Below are 25532 nucleotides of genomic sequence, written 5' to 3'. Positions count from 1 at the left end.
CAATGATAGTTTTCTTTGACCATTATAAATATGTCTATTGCTACTATTTTATAAGAGAAAATGTATACAAACAGCATCTTAGAGCTAGAAATCACTATAGAATTATTGAATTTTAGAACTATGAAGCACATAAAATGTCATTCATTTATCTCTTCAGCAAATATTTATTGAACATTTATGTGCTGAGTCTAATTCAAAGTGCTGGGGATAAAGTGGTGAACAAGAAAGAAAAGGTCCTTGTTGGTGGAAGTATTCAAGTCCAGTGAAGGAAAAAGAACAAAACAAGTTAACAGAGAAATAACTTCAAACAGTTATAAGGGCTATGAATAGAATAAAATATGGCAATGAAATGGCGTACAAGGGGTAGTTGGATGAGTCTCTTAAGAGCATGACATTTGGACTGAGACATGTTTGACGAGAAGTCAGCTGTGAGAAGATGGGGACACAAGTTTCCAGGCAAATTTTCCAAGGCCTTAGACCAGATGGGCTACAGTTCAGGACACAAGGGAAGAATGGTGGGGAATGAGGTTGGAGAGGTAGGTGGGGACCAGATTCTAGAGTGTCTTAGGTCATGAATAAAGTGCTTGGATTTTGTTCAAGTGATTTGGGAATTCACTGGCTAATTTTAAACCAAGAGTGATGTAGTTTCATTTACATTTTTAAAAAAAGCACGTTGGTTCTTTCTGGAGAATAGATTGTTGGAGGGCAAGAATGGATGAGGTAAAAGCTGTCAGAAATCCTGTGAGAGATGATTAACTGTGGGTGACTTCTAGCTTGTGGGCTTGAGCAACTGGTGGATCATGGTATATATAGGGATTGGAAAGGTCATCTAGTAATGAAAGATCATCTAGTAAAGCCCTCGTTTTACACTTAAGGAAAATAAGGCCTAGGTGGTTTAAACTGTTTGCCTAGTATCGCATGTCTTCTTGCCTCTCTCTGCTCTTCTTTTTATAGGACATGGTCTCCCACCAAAATCTGTTTATTAACAGCAAGATTAATGTTCTTTAACTAGTTAATTGAACTAACACTATCCATGAGGGATAAGCAAGGAGACAGATACTGCCCATATGGATACTTGTTTCTCAACCTAATTACTTCTTAACAGGTAGCTTTAGTCATAGAAAGAAACATATAAACCTATCAGTGAGGTTTCAGTCTAATCTGACAGCTGTTAATTATGTTGAGAGTCTTGTTATTTTTAAGGCAATTAAAAATATTGTTTTTGTACACAATTTCGATGTGCAAAAATAATGAGAAAAGCGAAATAAAAATTGGTTTGTGAAACACAGTTGTTCATGTAGCATAAATACATCGACTTTTTGTTTATAAATCAATCTTTTGTGAGTTTTATTGGTACAAATCTGCTCCCTCAACTTAATTATGCCTAGATGAACTCAACATAAATCAAATATTTTGAACATGGAAATGCGAAGTACAGACCTTGAATTGTATTTACTCAAATGGGAGTGATCATTTGAGAACTTTCAAACAATGGCCTGATACTATTTAATACAGCTTATGTTTATTACCTTTATAGGTGACAAACCTGAAAGAAAAACTTACATGAGTGATGCTAAGTGAAGATTACAAATAAATTTTCGAAATTTTTAATCTGGGCCCAAATCAACAGGATGCAATTTAATGGTGATAAATATAAAATAGTAATTTAGATCCTTAAATAAATTGTAAAAATTCAAAGTGGTGCCACCTGGTCTGGAAACCATCCCTATAAAAAGGATCTTGGAATTTTGTTGATTATTAGCTTAAAAATAACCAATCATATGATGAGGCTTCTTAAAGTTTTAACTCAATATTAGACTGTACTAATATCAGATAATCTCAGACTAGGAAAGGCCATAAAAAGTCATTTGGTCCTCTCACTGGTCCAATGCTTGAAGGATGGGTCTTGCCGTGGAGAAGACATATGCTTGTATTCAACTCCACCATCACCTAACATTGTGACCTTGGGCAAGTTACTTAACTTTTCTTATTTCCCTCAGTGAAAAAGAGCTTACCAAGCAGAGTTTACCAAGCTAGGTGGGTGTAAGAATTATATAAAACAAATCTTAATCACTTAACCAAATATTTGTAGCATACTGGAGTCTTTTAAAATGCAGCTCCTGATTCTGTAGGCTGGAGATGGGGCTTGAGATTCTTGCATTGCTAACAAATTACCTAGTGATGCGAATGCTGCTGGTCTGTGGACCATGCTTTGGGCAAGGCTGTATGGGTATACTGTCATCTTTCTTTACCATCCAAGACTCTCTACTTTCTTGGCATTTTATTTTATCAAGTTCTCTTTAAGAACGTTGTCGAGGACAGAACTCAGTATCCCAGGCAGGATCTGATCAACAAAGAGTCTAACATCTCATTTATTCTGGGTTCTGTGTTTCTTTTAATGGAGTCTAAATCATAATGTAGTTTTGTAAACAACAGACTCACAGTGGGCTACTTCCAACAAAAATTTCTAAGCAATTTTCACCTGTTAAGGCACATACCTGCTTTCTGGACTGATATACTTGGATTTTTTTTTTTTATTCTAGTTAGAGCCTTGTATTTATACCTGTTAAAATCAATCATTTAGTTCTTGCTTGTTACTCTAACATAATTAAAGTTCTTTTGAAGTTTTTTTGTTTTTCTTACCATACATTCATTTTCCCTTCCAGTGTATGTCGTCAGCCACTTTGTTAAGCGTAACTTCCACATCATCTGTCAAGCCCAGAAAATATATTGTCTAGGACATTGTGCAGGGTTGAGATCTTTCATGGGCCATAAAAAGTATCCTCTGTATTTCAACAGCAATTCTGAATCATCATCCTTTGGACAGAGTTGTTTAGTTACTGAACTACCTATTACCCTTGCATTCAATTTATATTATTTTATTTTTTCTAGAAGCCTTCCATTTTACTTTGTCATTATGACATTAGTCATACTATCTATCTTGAGAAGGGTGTTTAGTTCTTAGAAGCACATTTTCAGGGAGACATTGACAAAATCAAGAACATTCAGGGAAGAACCAAGATGGTGGGACATCTGGAAGTTGATGCTGTGAAATAAAGTAGTGATATTTATTTTCACATATGGTTTGGAGATTCTCATTCATTTTATAATGTTTGGCCTGAAAAAGAGAAACTAAGAAACAGCTATTCTATGGATGAGAAATAAATTTGATCCCTGTTGTTCCAGATGAAAGAATAAACTTCAATAGATAAAAGTTATTAGATTGCAGATCTGGTTTTCAATATTACAGAAATATTTGCAAAAGTAGAACTATCTACCACAAAATTGGCCAACTTTGGAGCTTGTAAGCTCTCTATTGCTTTGACATATTCATCCCAAACTAAGCACCTGAATAAGGGATTTCTGTACTTTCTAACATAACAGCCTATTGAGCTTTCATGTCTTTGAGCTTTAAGAATCTAAGTCTCTATATAGATTTAGACTCATAGGTAGACTGAATTTACTGTGGTATCAAAAATCAGAATTTTGGAGCTCAAAAGGAACTTGAGAAGATCGAGTCCATCTATTTCCTAACATACTATGGTTTAATAACATGCCCAAAGTCAGAGATCAGATCCAGCTCTCATGCTGTCGGGGACAATGTTTTATCCACTAAGGCCTGCTGCCAACTGCTTTACAGAGATGCCCAGGAAGCCCTTGTTATCACCATGATAATTGGTACTAGAGAAAGGTCATAAAGTGAATCTACTTAGAAAGACATCCAGAATTTTAAATGTATGGTAATAAAAAGATCTGACTGGTATTATCTTGAAAGGTAAAACTAAAATTATGAAAAAACAGACACTTTATATTTAATAAAATTTATGCTGCAATTGTGCTCAGAATGAATAAAGAATTAATCAAATGTTAAGTTCATTTGAAACAATTGTATGATAGCATAATGCTATCTTTACTTCCAGTTTGCCTTTTGTAGCAACAGTGTCAAGAGGTGCTATATTATGTGAAGGTTTCATGGGGAAGTCCAAGGGCCTCTCTTAGTCCTTTATCACTCACGGGAATCTCTTTTGAAGTGCCTGCCCTTATCATCCTGGTAATTTTCTTATTTTGGTTGTTAACTGCTCTACTTCTACCAGATCTTTATATGTCCATTTGATTTGAGCAATTCTTTGTTATCACAATTACCAACTCCCTACATCCATTGAAGATTTCAATTTCACTTTGTAATTAATTTGATTATTTATGATCAACATGAGACTGGCCCAAGTGTTTGGCAGCGACAGACACTAGTATTAAGTGGAGAGGATTGTTTGAGAAAGGATCAATAATTATACATGTTATTAGTAAATATTTTCTGTTACGATGACTTCTGTTTCCTTACACATTTTTTTAACTTAAAACTCTGAGGACCTGATCAATGAATACTAGGATAATGACTACTACCCCCACTAACTTTCCAAATAAGCGTACTAGTGTAACGTTATTTTAGAGAAGAACCTGAAAGAAGTTTTTCTCATTTTGTATCAACAATATCCGGGGGCATTGATTATTAATCAGAACATAATAGGGGCCATCTCCTATTGCCTGCTCCGCTTCAGTGGCCTGGGGTTCACTGGTTTGGATCCTGGGCATGGACCTAGCACTCCTCATCAAGCCAAGCTGTGACAGAATCACACATGAAAGAACTAGAGGGATTTACAACTAGGATGTATAGCTATGTACTGGGGCTTTGGGGAGAAGAAAAAAATAAAAAGAGGAAGATTGGCAACAGATGTTAGCTCAGGGCCAATCTTCTTCATCACACACACACACAAAAGGCATACCTAAAAAAAAGAACATAGTAAAACCCAGAATTTTTTTTAGCAGTAGTGGGGTCCAACTTAAGGTCAATAACTTACTTCTTAAAGCAGTGTGCTGCAGTGATGAGCCATGTATTACTAATCAAGGTGGCCCCACACTGATGGACGTTATTAAGCTGAAGGGAAGCTTGCCAAGGCCAGGCAGCCTTGGCCGCAATTTCTCCCGACATTATTCTGTTGACTATTAATGGAGCAACTCGTTTACCACAACCTGAAAGAGATGAGATCATTAAGTTATAAGAAATGTCTCTATAATCTTTGATATAGAGAACCTAATAGAGTGCTGCAATGCAATATTTGCATTTATCATTATATAAACATGTACAATATTAATATCTATCCTCTGTATTTCCCAATATGTTGATGTATTGCTCACTCTGCATATTTATAGATGTGGATATATATTGCTTCCTGAAGCTAAGTTAAGCTGCAAAGGGTTGACACTTCACAAAGTGTGTGTCCTGAGGACTTGCAGTGTCAATTATTTAGGTGATCTGGGAGCTCCTACTAAGATGACTGTTTCCCAGTTTAGGTGATACAGCTGTGTTATTTTGACATGAGGTCCTCACCAGAAGAACTGGCCAGACAAATAATTGCCCATTTATTGGAAATCCTATTCCCATATTTTTTTCTGGGTGACCAGTTCCTAAGGTGTACATGGGTTAATGTGTCATGACTAGTCTCTCACTCTTCAGGATGGAAGTTTCCATGTTTTTACATAAACCTCACACTCACTGTTGGTGGGAATAAATGTGTACTCTATTATGTGCATCAGGTCAGAGATTACTTTGCTGCTTAGGGTTCCTGCTAAGAATGAAGCCTGTGTAGAGCATGGTGCTAATAAAGAACATACAGTAGGTTTAATTCTTGTTCCAACTAATTAGGTATCAAAAAAGAAAATTCATTTTACGCATATTGATTACACTCCAACCATGGCCAGACATTTTAGAAATCTCCATCTCTCTGCCATCACTTTCATTTAGACTACCACATTTGTCATCTTGGGGACTGCGACAGCCTCCCAGTGCATCTCCCTGCCTCTAGTCTTGCTCCGCCAATCTGTTCTCCCCACCAAAAACTGAATGATCTTTCTGATACGTGTAAAACCCTTCAGTGACCTCTCATTGCCCTCCAAATAAAGTCGAAATGTTTCAGCATGGTTCTGATCCTTGATTACTATTAATCATATCCCTTTCCCATATCGCTCAACTCCCATTCTATGTTCCAGCCACACTGACACTTTTCAATTACAATAAATGACCATGTTCTTACTTTTCTGAAGACATTTTTACATACTACTCCCCCTGCCCAGGACACTTATCCCACTTGTCACTTGATTCATGGCCTCTCCGCTCTCCTGTCTCAGAAATCACTTTCTGATCCCACAAGAGCAGGTTAGCTGACTCTGTGACTGACTCTCACAGCACTGTGCACTCTCTGTCGTAACATTTATCACACTATCTTAACATTTCCTGATTTATTTATGTCTTCCCCTACCTTCTAACTCTTAATTTTAGAGGAGGGATCATGTGTTATTCACAGTGGTATTCACTTTCTGGCACTCGGTAGATGTTAAAAAGATATTTGTTGAATGAATGAATAAGTAAATGAGTAAAAATGTATAGTGTGTTTGTAAGACACAGACGCAAATGCATAAACACTTTTGTTCAAATTCATCAAAACTTTTATAAAATCTTTCAAAATTTAGGTCACAGTGATATGAAATAAGCAAGTGGAGCTGCTGTCAACCATGAAGATGAGTATATTAAGCAAATTTTATAGGCCAATCACAGATGATGGGGTCTATCTCCTCCCCATTTATCACTTTCTCCTTATTTTGTTTCTCAGCAGAAAGCACGTTTCACAGCATTAAAAAAGTTAGAAAAGCAAGCCCATTTATTCCAAACCAGAAATACATAATTTCTTCAAATTGCTCCCCAAATTTCCACCATGAAAAATGTTTTTCTTGAACATGATGAAAAGGTCAGTCTCAGAGTTAGAAAAACAGTATCTCCATCTATTGCCCAATTGTTATTCTCTCCCAAAGAAAATGTGGGACATGGGTGGGAAATTATGAGCTAATATTTGAAGATGTCCTTTCTGATGTGGAAATTGAACTTATTTTTATAAGCTAACTAGACTTACATGCTTGGACAGTTAGCTTCCCTGTTGATGAGCTCATTGCTGAAAAATGAAATAGAGCAAAGAATGATGATTTGATATTCTCCTGGTTGATCTCAATGATCCGAAATTATTAGGGGATACTGACCATATGTGTATTCTAGACAGTTGAGCACATAGATCAGTCAGGAGAATGGCTACCTGATATAACAGGATATGTGTACAAGATTTGCAGAGAATTATGGGCAACCTCAACCTCTAATTAGGTGGATAATACCCCAAGCAGTGGATGATTAAGGCAAAACTAGTGGATGATTAACACCCACGAATAGTTTATATTAATAAAGAATAGTGGTTTTCCACTGGTGCAGGATAAATCCTCTTTGGATTTACTTCAGGAGATAGAGAAAGCGGAGAAAGAGGGAGCAAGTAGGTGGGGTCTCCAGACTCAAACCCAGCCTCAATCAGAACAGGTCTGCTTTGATCTCTTCTGTTTATTTAAGATTTCACATAAGCCCTTCTTTGGTCACAGCAATTAGAAATGAAAAAAACTTTGAAAGCTCCCACATAAACTATATTTAAAATACTTCTAGGGGCTGGCCCGGTGGTGCAGTGGTTAAGTGCGCACCTTCCGCCTTGAAGGCCCGGGGTTTGCCAGGTCAGATCCCGTGTGTGGACATGGCACTGCTTGGCAAGCCATGCTGTGGTAGGCGTCCCACATATAAAGTAGAGGAAGATGGGCACAGATGTTTGCTCAGGGCCAGTCTTCCTCAGCAAAAAGAGGAGGATTGGCAGCAGTTAGCTCAAGGCTAATCTTCCTCAAAATAAAATAAAATGCTTCTAAAACACAGTTCCTAAATTATCAAAATGATTTTTTTCTGAAGAATAAACTATTGTGTATTCTCATCCAATTATCTGCTGAATATTGGTAAAGGCCAATTATTGGACAGAATCTAGGATTAACTTCTGTGAATTTCCAACAAAGTTAGGAATCTGATAAAGGAACGTGGACATTTAAACTTAAGTTGCTGGAAGATTGCATGAAAACTGTGATTTCATGATAAAATGCCTTATAAACTGTTGCACTTATTTCTATCAGTGCCATGGTTCTCAGACTCATATCCTTTGCATCTAACTTCCCATTGTGCAAAATAAGAATATTTCCTTCTACTTACGTTCTATAAATCCCACTTGGGAAACTAGTGATGATAAACTTTGCAAAGTGGGAGTTTTGAAAATATCCAATTCAAGGATACCCTTAAAGCTATGCCCAAATCATTATATGGTGAAGAATCAATTGCTCAGGACAGATTCTCAATGCTTACTCTATGGAAGGAACTCAATTTTCTGTCAAATGTAGTTTTAAGGTAGTAAATGTTGTTTCATTTTTTTTAAAAGCTAATTTAATATCCATGTTACTAATGCATTAAAATGAAAAATAGTATAATGCTGGAATTCTTCAGTTAAGCCTTCTTCAGCTTAGTTTGAGCAAGATGCAAATCACCCCTTTCCAGGAATGACATCAGGTTAAGTGTAATGGTTTTGAGTGTAATGGATTTTTAAGGATTGAATTTTTAGGGAGAATAATTACACCCGGAGGTAAGCTACCCATCCTCAAGTAACTGGCTATTAAAGATGTCTAATTGTGACCAAATATTTTTACTTTCCAAGTCTAGGAGAGAAAAGAAATATTAACACCTCAGTCTTGAAAGTAACCCTCTAACACACTTCTGAGCTGAAAGTAATTTAGTTAGTATTCAGGGCTCTACATGCTACAAGTAACATATGGGAACTGGAGCACACAACAACCGTGATGTTGGCAGTGAGCCGCTCTTCCACAGCCATGGTGTTTGCAATGCAAAGGTGTTGATTTTAGCTTTTCTGTGACCCATTGCATCACATGAGGGACCCACAGAAGAATAACACAATTATCTTGACAAATTATGGGTAAATCTTGGGCTGCAGGGTTATTTCGAGACTTGGTCTAGAATTTCGGCAGTTTTCCATTCATTGGGAGTCCCCCAAATTAAGTGTTCCTGGAGAGCAATGTTTTTGCCTATAAAAATTGCCTTTAGGGTTCTCCTGAGCTTTTCACTTTCCACTAAGTGGGACTTTTTTAAGTTCTAGTAAACACTGCTTCTTTTACATCTGGAAATTTGGAAACCTTCAAGGTTCTAGCTTTATCTACTACCAGTCAATCCCTTGCATTAATGCTTTCAGATTTCCAAAGCATAAGCACAATTCACTAGCTTTCTAAGTGGTAACAGTGTATATGTTCCATATTATATTTTTTATTTTCTTGTATATCTTCATGATTGTACAGGAAGAACAAATATTATCATTGTAATTTTACAGATGAGAAAATGGAGGCCAATGCCTGGGCCAATTAGTTGGGTGGTCCTGCAGTGACTCAGTGGAGATAGAATTAGGTAAGTCTCAAATCAGGTTTTCCACCAGCCCTTTAATCTACTGCAGTCATTAAAATAAGCTGCAGCTCACAAACTGAGCCGGTAAGAAGCAAAAAGCCCAGGCAGTCAGTGACCATTTCATGCTTCATTTCTGGTTTCAGATAGCTCAGCCTTTTAAATTCCTGGCGTATTTACTGGTTATTGGAAATTACATAGAACACATCATGTAACTTATCAGAATTGCCAGTATTTCACAACCTTAATTCAATTGTTTCCCCACCTAACAAAGGAAATGAATTAAGCGTTTGACAGGTTCTTCCCTCCTGGGTTGGGAGCGGTTTCCAGGTGTATTCCCTGAGTAGCTGACTCTCTCACATCAGCAAACTCCTGCCCATCCCATTCCCTCAGATTTTCACTTCCTGGATGAGTTTCCTCTTGAAGAGTTAGCTAGACCCTTACAAGAGCAGGGCATCCTGTTTCACATCTGATATTAATCACTTTGATTCTCTTCCGTGACTCTCTTAAGTCTATTGTCCATTGGAATCTGTAGGGGAAACTCTGTGTTTGTCTGCCAGAAGTAGATGCTTGTGGAAGCAGCTTAATGTACAGGGGCAAATAGTTATCTGTGTAGCTGTACTCCTCAGAGCCTTTAATATGCTAATATAAGGGATGAACTTCCAAGAGATAAATATCATAGACAGAATTCCTAAAATGTGTTTGACCACAGAACTCTTTTTTTCAAAGAATGTCTCAAGAAATTAGAGATCTAGATTTGAATCTTAGCTCCTCTTAATTATTAGAGTCCTGTTTTTATTAACTTTTTTTTGCCCCTCTTTCACGTCTATAAAGGTGAATTTGTCTACTTCACACGGATATAGAAATTAGCTGCATGTAAAGGGCATAAAGAAGGGCCTTGATAAAGGTTGATTCTCTTTTTAGAGAAACGATAATGGTATAATGGATCCAATGATTTTTTTCTGGTTTAGTAATTTTTGAAGCATTACTTATAAGATGGCTTTAGTGGCTCTACAGTTGGTTTACCATTTTCCCAAATGCCTGTATGAAAAAAGTTAACAAAAACTTCATCATTTCACTGTATACAGAAACTATCCATATCTTTAAAAGGCAAAAAATGAGTTTGTGTTTTACGAAGGTCCACCTAGAAAAACAGTTGTTGCTAAACACTTGGTATTTTCACTTGCTTAGTCATGGAGACAGTGGCTGGGTCAGATTAATGCTCTGTTAGTGGTAAAGATTTGCATATGGAATGAGTGCCAATTACTACAGGAAAAAACACTTGACAACTAACTTCAGACATACTTTCATCAAAAAATAATAAAACCTCGAATGAAACTTTTTTAACTTGAAATTTTTTTCCATTTGAATTCTAGCTATCATTTGGAATGAAAATAACGGCAAGTAAGTATGAGATTAGATATAAAATGGACCTAATAGGTCCCTTTCACATCACATACAAAGGTACCTATGTACTTACCATTAACTTGAACTGATGAGGCATTTATTGACAAGGCTCTTGTGTTCCTTATCTTCTGATTTAAGATGCTGTGGATTTTCTTCTTTCTTGCTGTCCTTTGCTCAGCAGAGGGGAACTGGAACACCATAATGACATCTGCTTTCACACCATCTTCCTCTGGACTACGACGCACAAGAGAAAGGTGCTTATTCAAAGAACACATCCGGTATTATCTTACACTCTTTCCTGTATTTTCTTCCCCTGATTTATGCCTCAATTGCTGAAAGTGTCAAGAACTAATCTTCTCACACTGATGTGAATCTACATGTCACTCGCTGACCCAAGATAATTTCATATGATCCCTCTTCAAGTTTTCATTGTTTTGAGTGCATTTTCCCCATTAATTTGAAGCCTTGTTATAGCAGTGGGGTAGAACTCAGACATCAAAGAATTATCATCAAAATCATAAACTCTCAGGATTGAAAGAAACTTTAGTGGTCTCTTCGGTCAATCACTCCTGTGTCTTGATACCTGAATCACCTCTACAGCATCCATGACCAAGTGGTCCTCTAACCCCAGCACAGTAATTAAAATGATGGGGAATTTACTTCCCTAAAGAGATTATTTCTCTTTGGTCAGCTCTGATTTTAAGAGAGTTCTTTGATTTGAGTTGAAAATATGTCTCTTTCTATCTTTCATTTAGTTGGGCTTAGGACTACCCCTTGAGACATGCATAACATAAAGTTCCCTCTTCCACATAAAATATTTGAAGACAGTGATATTCTTGGTCCCTGAGTCTTCTCCTGATTAAATATGTTCAGTTCCTTGAACTTTTTCATATAAATAGGTTCAAGTCCCTTCATCTGTGGTACTGAATTTTTACATACTCTTAAAGTAGGAAAACCAAACAATTTAAGGTCATTAAAAAAATCGAAACCTATGTATTGATCTGCTATTCTTGTTTTTACACTTCAAAAGATCCAGGATCTAAAAAGCACTAAAGGACTATTTTCCTGAATCCTTTTACTAAAAAGAGAGGAAATCATATTGATTCTGAGGCATTTTAGATATTGTGGTCCATTTAGGCTCTGGAATGTGAAGATATAAATAATCAGAATTTTATGTCAAATTGGCAAACATATAACCAAGTAATTTTCCCTCTTAAATTAGAGAGAAAACATTGTTTCCCAGGTGGCATTTCTCTGGATGCACAGAAAAAGTTATATAGTAAAAATGGCTACAAATTTAAAGGAGTTCATAAGACTAGGAAAATGTTGCTAGAATGTTATGGCAAATCAGAATTTGAAAATGGAGGGCATGAGATCTAGAAAGTTTTGGCAAATATGTACTTTTTGTCTCCTAAATATTAGAGATTTTATCCAATTTATATTATAAAGTCCTTCTGGAGGTCAGTAGTTACTCAGTAAAGGTGTAAGGAACTTGGAGTCAGTCTTCCAATAAGCATTAGTCAGTTGGTGAGAAAAGTGATTATTATTTCCTTCAAAAAAATCTGTCTGAATATATTCATTTTCTTTAGGAAGATGAGTCATACAGGCCCATAGGTTTGCACTTATTACGTCTACGTTCTGCTATGTGCTTTCCAAATAACACAATTGAAACCTCTGAGCCATTTCTGCAACTGATATGAATCTTCCCCCTCCACCACAACAAACAGAAAATTTATTAAAACAGGAACGTCTTTTCATTTGGGCATGCCTTCTGTCACTAAGGCTTCATTACAGGTAAAACTTATGATCCCATTTTGTAGTCAACTTTGCCTTCTTAATGTTCTTGAAATGACATGTCTGTTGAAAGAATACAACTTGGTGCATGCAGTGACATGCTGCTGGGTTTTCCCAAAGCCACAGGTTCTGGTAGGCCCGGGCCTTACAATCAGTTGATGGAATTTGAATCCTGATTCTGCTGCTTGGGGAAACTGTCACTTGGGGAACTTTAAGCACATCACTTAACCTCCCTGAGTCTTAGTTTTTGCATATACAAAGTGGTGGTCAGCCCTATATCTTGAGACTGTTATAGAGGTAGTATTTATGAGAAATCCTAGCCAAGAGCCAAGCCCATAGAGGCAACAGTATATGAGGGTTTCCATCTCCTTTGCCCTTTGTCTCTCCAGGCTGTGACTCCACATTTGCCCAAACATACATACGTCAGTCTCACTACTTGGTTCTTGATATAATGCTTGTTGAAGGCAGAATCTATAAATATCTCCTCCACCTGTTATTACAAGAGAGAAACTCTGTATTAATAGGATATTTTGTAATAAGAATATACCCCTGATTAAATGGTAAAGCAATAGAAAAAAGTTTCAACATGGCAATACCATTTAAACCAGTGGTTCTCAACTCTCACAATGCAACAGAATCATTTGCAGATTTTTTTTTTAATTATAGATGCTGGGGCCCTCTGCCAGAGTTTTGGTTATAACCGGTCTGGAGGGGACCTAGCCATTCGTAGTTGTAAAAATTTCCCCAGGTGATTCTAATGTGCCATCATATGTTTCTGCAGTAGAAGATATGTTCCTAAAACTCCATAGAAGGTGAAGCAGAAAGATACAGAGCAGCGATGGGACACAGGGAGGCCTTGAGAGGTGATGGAAAGAACCTTGGCTTCGTATTGGGTTTGAAGCCTATCCTTCTGCTCATGAACTGGGTGACCTTGGAAAAGTTATTGAACCAATTTGAGCCTCAGTTTCCTAAGCTGTAAAACAAAGATATTGATATGCTACTCATAGGGCTATAGAGATTAAACACATATAAAATGCTGCCTATATTTTGGTAATGAACTGCTGGGGATTCTCTAGCACCCGTTCTGGCATTGCATTGCAGGTCTCAGATTTCTCTGCAGGTCTTTGGCAGTAAGTACAGAGAAGAGGCATTAGTGATTTAGGAGAGAATCAATGAGTTTTTAAGTGTTGATTGTGGTGTAAGTCAGGGGGAAGAAAGAGTGAGTGGTGTTGCAGGTTTAGGTCAAAGTTGTGTTACTCGGTTTATGTCACCAAGGAAGAAGAAAAGTTACTGTTTTGAGTCCATTTGCACAGCATTGTCGCTTATCAAACCTAGATTTTGGCTTGCAGTATCCCTTAGTGACCACTTGGTGGCAAAAGTGTCATCTGAATGCGGGCGCTGCATTTCACTTTTGATAGATGAGCTGAATGTGCATATTCAAGTCCAAATGACACTTGGACACATTTTGTGAATTTCACCGGCATCACATAGATAATAAACTGGGACTTAAACCTTGGTCTTCTGTCTGTAGGTCCATCTCTTCTCATCAATTACACAACTTCCTTGTTAAATATGATGTATATTTTACTTGAAGTTCTTTCATAGAAACTTAACAATAAGTTATAAAATAAACAGTTGGTGGACTTAAAGTATAAAACTTGTAAAGATATAGTTGGTAATATATTTGTAAATTTAAGAGAAAAGACAGTATTTAGAAAATAGAGAAATTTCTAGTATCCAAAATATACATTTATTGCATTCAAATAAGGAAAGCTTAAGGAGGCTGAGGAGGTGTGGGGTTTATATGCTAGAATGAAACTCTTTTGGAAAATATGTTTTCACAAGAGTGACACTGTTGTAATCATTTCTCTTCTTGTCACCCGCAACCAGTTCTATTACTCAGTATCTGGGGGAAATCCAAAAAAAAAGAGAAAAAAGGCAAACAAAAAAACAACAGGGAGAAAAGTGATGAATATGAAAAGGAAGAAAAGCAAATAGCAGTTGGGTATGTAAAGAAGTTTGGTTTGTAATTATCCTCTGAAATTCCACCCACAATTGATCCCTTGACTGATTGTGACTTGTTGGTGAAGATATTGGATTAAGTTTTTGACTTTGGATGACATCATGCATCTGGCAACATGCCTGCTAAGAAGAACATCTAAATTCACCAGTTCCACCTTTAAATGGTTCAGTTGTCTCGGAAGAGAGAGCTGAAAGAATAACACTAGAACAATCTAGGTAGAAGCAACTCTGGTAATTACAGGAATAAAGAAGTTCCTTCTTTAAAATTCAAATTCCAGGACCCTGCCCCTATAAAGCCTCATTGATTAGGTCTAGAGTGAGGCCCAGGATCTTCAGGTGATCCAGGTAGCCTGAGGAAAACACTCTGAGAAATGCTGGGGCACTGGGACTGGCTAGAAGGGTTCCTATGCTAATGATATTTACAACAGGGGGAAAATCAGAAAAAACATGAACATGAGCTTTATTGCTGAATGAAGTTTATGTATGAACTAGCTTTCTAGAGACCTTCAAAAAATGTTTCCCTGGCAGATTAAGAATTACCTTATAAGCAGCATTCTGCAAGCACGCTGGCATTCTAAATTCTCAGAAGTTTTGGAGAACAATTTTTTTTTAAGCTGTATGCCAGCTTCTTATAAATTTATTATTTACACAACCTAATAGAGATGGTGATTTATAAATCTATCCTCCCTCCCTTCTGGGGACATTTGTAGAGTTTTGTAGTTAGAATAAGTATCCCAGCATTGAGCAAAAGACTCCCTTTCACTGTATACCTCTTTATGTCTGATAATTTTGAAATGCTGGAAATTGCGCTGAGATTAAGTTCTTAGAGGGCAATTGAAGGTTAGTCAGGTGTTTAATGAAAGAGTTAGGGAGAGGCTGTCAACTCAAACAAACAGACGCGCCCAACCATTCTGCTGTCACTCCTGAACTAACTCTGTTTACACACGTTGCCTGCCTGTCACTGTCAGATGCTCCCAACTGGCTCCTCTCACGGCAGTCTTTGCATTCACGTAGGGAGTGTTTCAGGGCTGCAACTGCAAACTTCAGATAGATATGCTTCTGAAGATTGGCCAATGGAATATAAAAGCAATTTCTTCCAACATCACACTAGGTGAGCTCCTGAGAGCTACAGGAACCAAAAACACGCCATGAAGAGAATTTTAGATCCTGTTGTGTTCTCCCAATTGTAATGAGCACCACACAAAAGATTGCATTAAAGATGTTTAAAAAAAAAACCCACAGCTTTGGCCTTAAACAAGGGTTAATTGAAGTTGTCTTGCTACCAGGGCTGAACTCAAGATAGAAATAGAGAATAGACCACAATTGCATTGGAGCCTCTGGTCACAGAGTCAGACATTCAAGGGCCTCACTGTCTGTCACTAATCCCTCACCCATTTCAACACCACTCCTTTCTGTCTTGGCAGTGCTGTGTTCTGGCATGACCCTGATTTTCCTATGTACTTGCCCTTCTCGGGCTAGTTGTACCCTCCCACATCCTGCAGCTCTGCTTCTCTGAATCACAACTCTCCTTCAAGGTCTATTTCAGATAATACCTTCTTTGGGGTTATTCCTTAAACCCCAAAGTAATCTTTCCTCCTCTTGTCTTAATTTTTCTTATCCCTCTTATACCTTCTACTCCTTAATATAGTTGTTTATGCAAACAAATTATCTTCTCTACTAGACTGCAAACCCTTTATAGATGGGAATGTTCATTTATCTTTTCCTATCCTACAACATGTAGGAATGTAGCTAGTTTTTGTTGAATGAGTGAATGAATGAAAGAAAGTGGGAATGTATTTATCATAAAGACTTGCATTTACCAAGAAACTTTTATGAGAATTTTTAATGAGCTTTACATTAGATTGTGGTCAATCCTCCTGGAGAAAAAAGAAAACTGACCATGAATTATTTGAAGGGTTTTTTTTCCTTTTCAACATTTTCAGGTAATTTGATTCCTTGTGGAAAGCTCCTCCATGGTGAGACTACATTAGTTATATTAGTAGAAATAGTTATCACTGTTGTCTACCATCTGTGCACCAAGCACCAACTCCATTGTATTTGAGCTCATTTTCTTTTCACATCAACCCTCTGAGGTGAATACTATTATTATCCACATTACATAGATGAGGAAATGACTTGCCCAAGGTGACATAGCAATAAGCCTGCTGACCTCAGGTTAAGCACACAGGTGGATTCTTACTAAGAGCTCCTCTCCACTGATGTGTAGCAAGCAGCATGTGAGGGGACCAGAAACTGTTAACACCCCTCTCCAAAGGCAGCCTGTTTTCTTTGATTCCAAAAATCAGAACCATAATCTTGATAGTTTTTATTGCAATCCTTTGAAATTGTTATTGTATCTATTTAAAATGGATCAGTTGTACCTATCCTAAGCCTATATAGAATGTGGCCAACCTGAGCACTGATGGTGCTCACAGCATTTTGAAGTTCGTTGGCCTTCTGGAAATCAAGTCACTTTGTTTTCACAAAAATCCTCTTTTTAACTCCCACAGGTTTGAGCCCAGTGCTGTGTCCACTGGAGGGGGCAGTTGAGTCCAGTGTTATTTGGGATCTGAGGGTGTGAGGGTGGAATGCCATGGAAGTGTGACTTTCTGATTACCCTAAACCAGGAAGTAATGATATCACCAAATAGATTGTGACATTATGTGATGTTACCAAACTTATTTCTTTGATTGCACTAGTTCTTCCTCAGTGTTTCTTTGGGGAATGAAACAGACTAATCTCATATAACAAGTAGCAGTATATTAGATAACCTTATCCCAAATTGGCTAATATTCCTGAGATTGAGAGGCAAAATAAATTCATAGAATTAAAAAGCTTGTAATTAAGGGTTATGAAGAATAAATTAATAACTTTGTGTACCACAAAAATCTAGATCTCCAAATTACCTTTTTAAAAGAGGAAAATATGTAATTTGTATCTATTTAAAGTTGTGCTAAAGATATTTAAACCAGAATAGCAGAAGCAAGGGAAGGTCATTATTTAGAAGGTTCCTGTCCTCTCCAGGTGAGTTGCCTTTGAAATCTCTAAATTTGATCATTCCATCAGAGAGAGAGGGAGAGAGAGAATCATTTTTCTTAGACTCTCCTATAGTACCTGAATGATGAATGATAATCTAAATAGGTTATCCAGCACAGTGAAGACTGTACTATATTTATAACTTTATCAGGAAGTTTAGAGGTGGCTCATATTGCTTTCTTTCTCAAAAAACTTTCCTCAGAAAACACCCATTCACATCTTTCCTCCAATCATAGATTGTTCATGCTAGACATATATACATAAATATATCCATCGTCCTCCGTCTTCTTTCTATTACAGTTGCTTCTGCTGCTTCTTGCTCATCAAAAACTGATACAGACAAAAGAGACTGTAAGCCAAAAATAGTAACAAAAGACAAAAAAGATTGTTATACAATGATGGGGGGATCAATTCATCAAGAAGATCTAACAATCGTATATGTACCCAGCATTAGAGCATCGATTTAGTATTAAGCAAATACTAAAAGATCTGAAGGGAGAAATAGACAACTATATAATAATAGCAGGGGACTTCAATCCTCCACTTTCATCAATGAATAGATCATCCTGACAGAAATTTAACAAGGCAATGTTGGACTTGAAATATAACTTAGACCAAATGTCCCTAACAGACATGCAGAACATTCCAACGAACAGCAGCAGAATGTACATTCTTCTCAAGCACACACAGAACAATCTACAGGATAAATCATATGATAGGTGACAAAACAAGCTTTAGCAAGTATTTGAGATGCTTGAAATCACACCAACTATCTTTTCTGACTATAGTGGTATGAAACTAGAAATCAATAGCAGGAGAAAAGCTGCAAAATTCACAAATATATGTAAATTAAACAGCACACTCCTAAACAACCAATGGGTCAAAAAAGAAATTTAAAAAATCCTGAAACAAATGAAAATGGAACACACAATACCAAATCCTATGGGATGCTGCATGAGCAGTTCTAAGAGGGAAGTTTATAGTAATAAATGCCTACATTAAAAAAAAGAACACTCTCAAATAAACAAATTAACTTTATACCTCAAAGAACTAGAAAAAGAAGAGCAAACTAAGTCCAAAGTTACAGAAGGAAGGAAATAAAAACAATCAGAGCAGAAATAAATGAAATAGCAAAAAATATATATATATAAGATAAATGAAACTGAGCTTTTTTTTTTACAAAAAAATAATACATTTAGCTAGACTAACTGAAAAAAAAAGAGAAGACTCAAATAAAATCAGAAATGAGAGAGGAGACATTACAACTGATACCACAGAAATACAAAGGAACATAAGAAACTACCATGAACAATTATATGCCAACAAATTGGATAAGCTAAAAGAATTGTATACATTCCTAGAAACACACAACTTACTAAGACTGAATAAGGAAGAAATAGAATATCTGAACAGACCACTAATGAGTAAGGAGATTGAATCAGTAATCAAATCTCCCAAAAAGGAAAAGCCCAGGACCATACGGTTTCACTAATGAATTTCACCAAACATTTAAAGAAGAATTAACACCGATTCTTCTCAAACTCTTCCAAAATATTGAAGAGGAGAAAACATGCGCAGTCATTTTATGAGCCCAGCATTACCCTGATATCAAAACCAGATAAGGACACTATGAGAAAAGAAAACTACAGACCAATATCCTTGATGAATAGAGATACAAAAATTATCTACAAAACAGTAACAAATTTAACAGCATATTAAAAGGGTCATATACCATGATTGAATGAGATTTATTGCTGGGATACAAAGATGGTTCAACATATGCAGATCAATAAATGTGATATACCACATTAACAGAATGAAAGATAAGAATTCTATGATTATCTCAATAGATGCAGGAAAAGTTTTTGACAAAATACAACATCTGCTCATGATAAAGACATTCAACACACTGCCTATAAAAGCAACATACCTCAACATGATAAAGTACAAATATGACACGCTCACAGCTTACATCATACTCAACAGTGAAAGGATTGAAAGCATTTCCTCTAAGCTCAGAAACAAGACAACGGTGGCCACTCTCACCACTACTGTTCGACATAGTAGTGGAAGTCCTAGCTAGAGCAATCATGTAAGAAAAAGAAAGAAGAGTCATTCAAAAGAGAAAGGAAGAAATAAAATTATCTTTATTTGCAGATGATATGATCTTATATAGAAAATTCTACAGACTCCGCCAAAAACTGTTAGAAGTAATTGATGAATTCAGTAAAGTTGCTTGATACAAGATCAACATATAGAAATCAGTTGTGTTTCTATACACGAACAATGAAATATATGAAAAAAATATAGAGAAAACAATCCCATTCACAGTAGCATCAAAAACAAAATACTTAGGAATAAATTTAACCAAGGAAGTAAAAGATATGTACAATGAAAACTACCAAGACTTTGATGAAAGGAACCCTTGTGCACTCTTGGTGGGAATGTAAATTGGTGCAGCCACTATGGAGAACAGTATGGAGGTTCCTCAAAAAATTAAAAATAGAACTACCATATGATCCAGCAATCCCACTTCTGGGTATATATCCAAAATAAATGAAAACAGGATCTCGAAAAGATATTTATACTTTCATGTTCATTGTAGCATTATTCACAATAGCCAAGATATAGAAACAACCTAAGTGTATGTCAGTGGATGAATGGATAAAGAAGATGTGATATGTAAACACACATACATACATACATACACACACATGCAATGGGATATGATTCAGCCATGAGAAAGAAGAAAATCCTGCCATTTACAAACAACATGGATGGACCTTGAGGGCATTATGCTAAGTGAAATAAGTCAGGCAGACAAAGACAAATATTATATTATATCACTTATATGTGGAACCTAAAAAGCCAAACTTATAGAGATGGAGAGTAGAATGGAGGATATCCCCCTAGGGGATGAGAGTAATGGAGAGATATTGTTCAAGTGGTACAAACTTGCAGTTACAAGATGAATAAATTCTGGAGATCTAATGTACAGTGTGGTAATTATAGTTAATAATACTGTGTTATATACTAGAAAGTTGCTAAGAGAGGTGGCCTTAATTGTTCTCACCACAAAGAAGAAATGGTGATTATGTGATGAGATGGAGGTGTTAATGGTGGTAATCATTTTGCAATATATGTGTATCAAATGAAGACATTTTACACTTTAAACTTACACAATGTTATATGTCAATTATATCTCAATAAAACTGGAAAAAAAAACTGATACAAGGAAGTGAGGAAACTGAGACTGAGGGCGTCTTAATAAGTAAACCCAACGTGTTGGTTAAGCAAAAGTGACCTAGCACAGCATACAGTATTTATAATCTTTATGGATTTAAAAATTAAATGGGAGAAGAATTGATATAGAATTGAACTTTCTATCTCAGCTAAGTCCCTTCCTGACAAGTAGAACAATTTAGTGGAAAGAACACATATTGAAGTTATCTATATGGCTTCAAATCTTCTCTCCACCGTTTACTAGCTGTGGACCTTAACTTCAAAAGCTTATTTCTCTTATCTGTGGAGTGTGGATAATAATGCCTCCTTTGTAGTTTTATATTGTAAACTAGACATGAAATATACAACAATTAGCATTTTCTTTCAGGATTTAAATTAAGTACATTGAAGATAGAGGTAGTGATATACATCTTCTTCTTTTACTCATGCCTCCTCTTCAATTATAACATGAATGAATGTAAGTCTCAGCTCTTGAGTAAGCACTCAATCACATTCTACATCCAATTTTTCTAACCTCTGAACATGAGCTTTCTTGGTAATCTCTGCTTACTTTTTTCTCAAGGCTTCCAAATCCAATCTCCTCTCTCTAGGCACAGAACCATAGTCCTACGCCAAGCATTGGGCATCTTTTAACTTCTCGTTCCTTATGCAACTCCAAACTTCAGATAATCTAATACCTTTGCCAAGTTTAAGTTTACCTTGACCCAGTCACTTTTTCTCAGTAGAAGTGCTTCCTGCTTCAGTGTTGATCAGAGCCAAATCTCTCACTTTTGTCTTCTAATTTCTTTAGAGAGTGTTCCCACCTACATTTATCTCCTTGCATCACTTTCTGTTTTCAACTTCTCTGTCTCTACAACTCTAGACACATAGTCTAAAGGATATTTTGAGGATCATTTCAAGCCCTGTTTGTGGTGTTCCTGGGTACAAAGAAGATAAAATTTAGAACTACTTTGGGCACAGGAACAGGGAGCAGTATTTTTGGGGGGAGACAACCCTAAGAAAATTCCTAACTGTTGCCACTGTTAATGAAGATGATGGTCACTGCCCCTTGTTACTAGTATAACTGAAAGAGAATAATATACCAAGGATAATTACTTGATTTCTGGTATTTTGTGGGAGGGTAGATGGGAAATAAAATCGCACAGATGATTCTTCTTGATGACATAATTTTATTAAGAACATGTAGTCTCAAATCCTAAATAAATCATTCACCAGCTGTATGATCTTGAGTAAATTAACTTTTCTATACTTTGATTTTCTCATCTATAAATCATAATAGTAACTATACTAACCTCATAAGGTTGTTGTTGAAGATAAACTAAAATAATACATATAAAGTGCTTAGTGCGGTACTTGGCAGGCAATACATGTTAGCTATTATTATTGTTATGATGTTAAAGTTTAGAACTTTCACATTTGTAATGACCTATAATTTAAAAATATTTCTTGATAGTTCTGAAATGTGTCTCCAAATGAAACACTCCCTCAGTCACTGACTCTATTCAAATTTACAAAATTTGAATAATGATGAAAGTGACCTACCCATTTGGGAGTATCATGAGTTACTGGTGTCTGGTCACTGGAATCTTCTCTGAAAAATGATCTCAAGGATGAGATATGCCTGTGCCACTATCTCAGGGAACTGGGATGGGTTTTACCAGGATCTGAGCATGAACTCATTTTTCTTTTGCCTCTCTGTTTGCATTCAAATCAGTAAATCCCAAATTATGAGGAAGAACAGGACCTGCAACCTGTCTTTCTTGGCCTTCTAGCTAGCACCCATATAGGGTAGAAAGAAGAATCTGGTTTTATGCATTGGGATTTGGCAACAATAAAGAGGAGTGGCTCAGGATGAGGCATGACCTCTTCTTGTAATGCTTCTAAAGGTAACTTGGTGGGGAGTGGAGGGAAAGAGACATCTGTCTCATTTAAACAAGGGTAAAATAATATAAAGCCTTTCCTGACCATGGGAACTCTAGTTGATCTTCCTTTTCTTTGAAGTTTTTCTGTACTTATTGTCCTCGACACACAATTTAGCTCTTAATTATATCATGTTATGCTGTTCAATTTCATGTGTGTTACTCTCATCTCTCCAAAGTTATTGGAGGCAGTTTGAGGAGGCAGATCATATTTCCTTTTCTGCAAGACTCCGGTGCCAAGAAATGCAAAGAGCTGAATAATCATACCATATATTGGGAAGACAGATGTTTGGTTCTATGGGAAAACTGGCTCACTATATGGAGAATAAAACCTGGGTTCCTACCTAACATCACACTCAAAGGTGGATTATGCATTAAAGACCTAATGTAAAAGGTAAAACTGCAAAGTTAATAGAAGAAAATACAGTAAAATATTTTACGACTAGAAAGAGAGAATGAATTCTTTAAAAAAAAACTTTAAAAATATAACCACATGGCAAAGAAAATTGATCAATACGATTACTTTAAGATTATGGATTTCTGTTTCATCAAGAACAATATAGTCCAGATTAATAGAAGACAGAATGAGTAAGTGCAATGTCTACAACTAACAAACTACTCATATCTAGAACATATAAGGAACTCCTGCAAAGCAAAACTATTAAAACAAACAACTCTAATAGAAAAACAGATAAAGAATAGGTACAGGCAATTTATAGAAATGAAAGCCCAAAAGGCTAACGTGTATACGTAATGATGCAAACTTCTCAGTGATTAGAAAAATGCAAATTAAATCATGAATAAGATGGAACTTAATGGCTATTAGGCTGGCAGAAATTAGAAAACCAATTAATGCCAAGTGTTGGCAAAGATGTGGGGACTTAAGAATCCTCACGCACTGCAGATGGGAGTGCACACTGATTCAGCCATTCTGAAGAGCAATCCAGCACCAATTAGTCAAAATAAGTGTACGCACACCCAATGACCCAGTAATTCTACTTCCAGAAGAACCTGCATGGGTCCATATGGGAATAAGTAGTAGGCTGTTCGATGCAGCACTTCTTGGTATGATGAGCAGAAGGTAAAATATGGTAGATATACACTATGAATCATCATGCAGCAGTTAATAACAATGAATTTGATGTACATTTAGCAACATGAATAGATCTTAAAAAACAGATCTGAGTTAAAAAGTATGAAACTATGAACTAAAAAGTGATGCAATGGACTGAAAATTTGTTTCCCCCCAAAACTCATATGTTGAAATCCTACTCCCCAGTGTGATGGTATTAGGAGGTGGGGTCTTTGGTAGATGATTAGGTCACGAATGGGAATAGTGACATTATAAAAGAGACCCCAGGGAACTCTTCAGCGCTCTGCTCTCCACCATGTGAGGATACACTGAGAAGTCTGCAGTCTGAAATCTGAAAGAGGATCTTCACCAGAACCTGATTGTGCTGGTACCCTGATCTCCAGAACTGTGAGAAATAAATTTCTGTTGTTTGTAAGCCACTCAGTCTATGATACTTTATTACAGCAATCCAAACTGACTAAAGCAAGTGATTTATAACACAAAGAATGAATTAAAAGCATGTGCACCAAAAACAACGAAATGCATTTTTGCAAGAATGAATACGAAGAAAAGAAGACACAGGAAACACAGATGGTTGCCTGCAGGGGAGGTTAATGGGAGTGTGCTATGAGAATAAAGGAGAGTAAATAAATAATGACAACTAGAAGAGGGCCTTGCACATGATCATGATGCTAATGTGTCATCACCTAACTCAGCCTTTGTACCTGAGGTTTTTTCACTGCTAGAAATGCACGCTTTACTGATACTTAAAAGTCCACTTCCAAAGACAGTTTCTGTTATAGATGCATTTCTTTCACTTCCTTTTGAAATACCTATTGCATTCCTCTATTTACTTCAGTAAAGACAATGTCACAGTTAGCCTAAAACGACAATAACAGTGTTGGCTATAAAACATAAAGAAAATTCTTGATAAATTATAAACATTTCCCATTGTTCAAAGAATTTATAGATATTTTTAACTAAACAAATTAATTCTTTTTTCCTTGAGAAGTTATGTGGAGTCACTCAGGGTTAGAAGAATAAAGGAAGTCCTGGTTATGTATCTAGGATTTTTCTGGCATTCTTTTTTTTTTTTTTTTTTTTTTTGAGGAAGATTAGCCCTGAGCTAACATCTGCTGCCAATTCTCCTCTTTTTGCTGAGGAAGACTGGCCCTGAGCTAACATCTGTGCCCATCTTCCTCTACGTTATATGTGGGATGCCTGCCACAGCATTGCTTGCCAAGCGGTGCCATGTCCTCACCCAGGATCAGAACCGGCGAACCCTGGGCCACCGAAGTGGAACATGTGAACTTAACCGCTGCGCCACCAGGCCAGCCCCCTCTGGCATTCTTTAAGAAATGATTACAAATGCTATTTTCTAAGGTGCTCTGAATATAAAAGAATGTAAGGATATATATCAATCTATAAATGTTAATTATTGACTTAGGGGAGATGAGATCTCAAAATGGAAAAAGTGTACATGACTTAATGATAACTGAAAATATAGATTATAAGCTCCATTTCCATCTCTATATTTATTATTGTAAGTATATTGCAATTGAGTTTGCATGGGACAAAGATCAGATGGTGATACGCAAAAATGAAAACTGATTTGAGAAAGAAAGAAAATATCTTGGAAAAAAAAGGTTCTTTGATAAAACAAACTAATGCACCTGTC

The 25532-nt window shown here is 36.5% G+C and overlaps 1 protein-coding gene and 1 long non-coding RNA gene across 3 annotated transcripts in view; one reads left to right on the top strand and one right to left on the bottom strand.

Moving 5' to 3' along the window:
* LOC139082305 (uncharacterized) overlaps positions 1-14513 on the top strand; it is a 28984-nt gene extending 14471 nt beyond the window's left edge. Inside the window, exons 3-5 of one of the 2 annotated variants that reach the window (XR_011538175.1) lie at positions 9294-9367; positions 10738-10765; positions 10907-11309. This is a non-coding gene — a long non-coding RNA (uncharacterized lncRNA). Of the gene's footprint in view, positions 1-9293; positions 9368-10737; positions 10766-10906 lie in introns of both variants that reach the window. The other variant, XR_011538176.1, reaches the window with a different exon arrangement.
* The window catches only part of LOC103552784 (transmembrane serine protease 11A), a 50030-nt gene that overhangs the window by 8595 nt on the left and 15903 nt on the right, over positions 1-25532 (bottom strand). Inside the window, exons 4-6 of the mRNA XM_070612800.1 lie at positions 12985-13052; positions 10842-11002; positions 4857-5028 (exon numbers count right to left, since the gene is read on the bottom strand). Of these exons, the coding sequence (XP_070468901.1) occupies positions 4857-5028; positions 10842-11002; positions 12985-13052 (401 nt within the window). The remainder of the gene's footprint in view (positions 1-4856; positions 5029-10841; positions 11003-12984; positions 13053-25532) is intronic.

The sequence above is a fragment of the Equus przewalskii genome, chromosome 3 (genome assembly GCF_037783145.1).
Source record: "Equus przewalskii isolate Varuska chromosome 3, EquPr2, whole genome shotgun sequence".
Taxonomy (NCBI): domain Eukaryota; kingdom Metazoa; phylum Chordata; class Mammalia; order Perissodactyla; family Equidae; genus Equus; species Equus przewalskii.
Note: the sequence above shows the minus strand (reverse complement) of the source record. Positions and strands in the feature narration are given on the sequence as shown.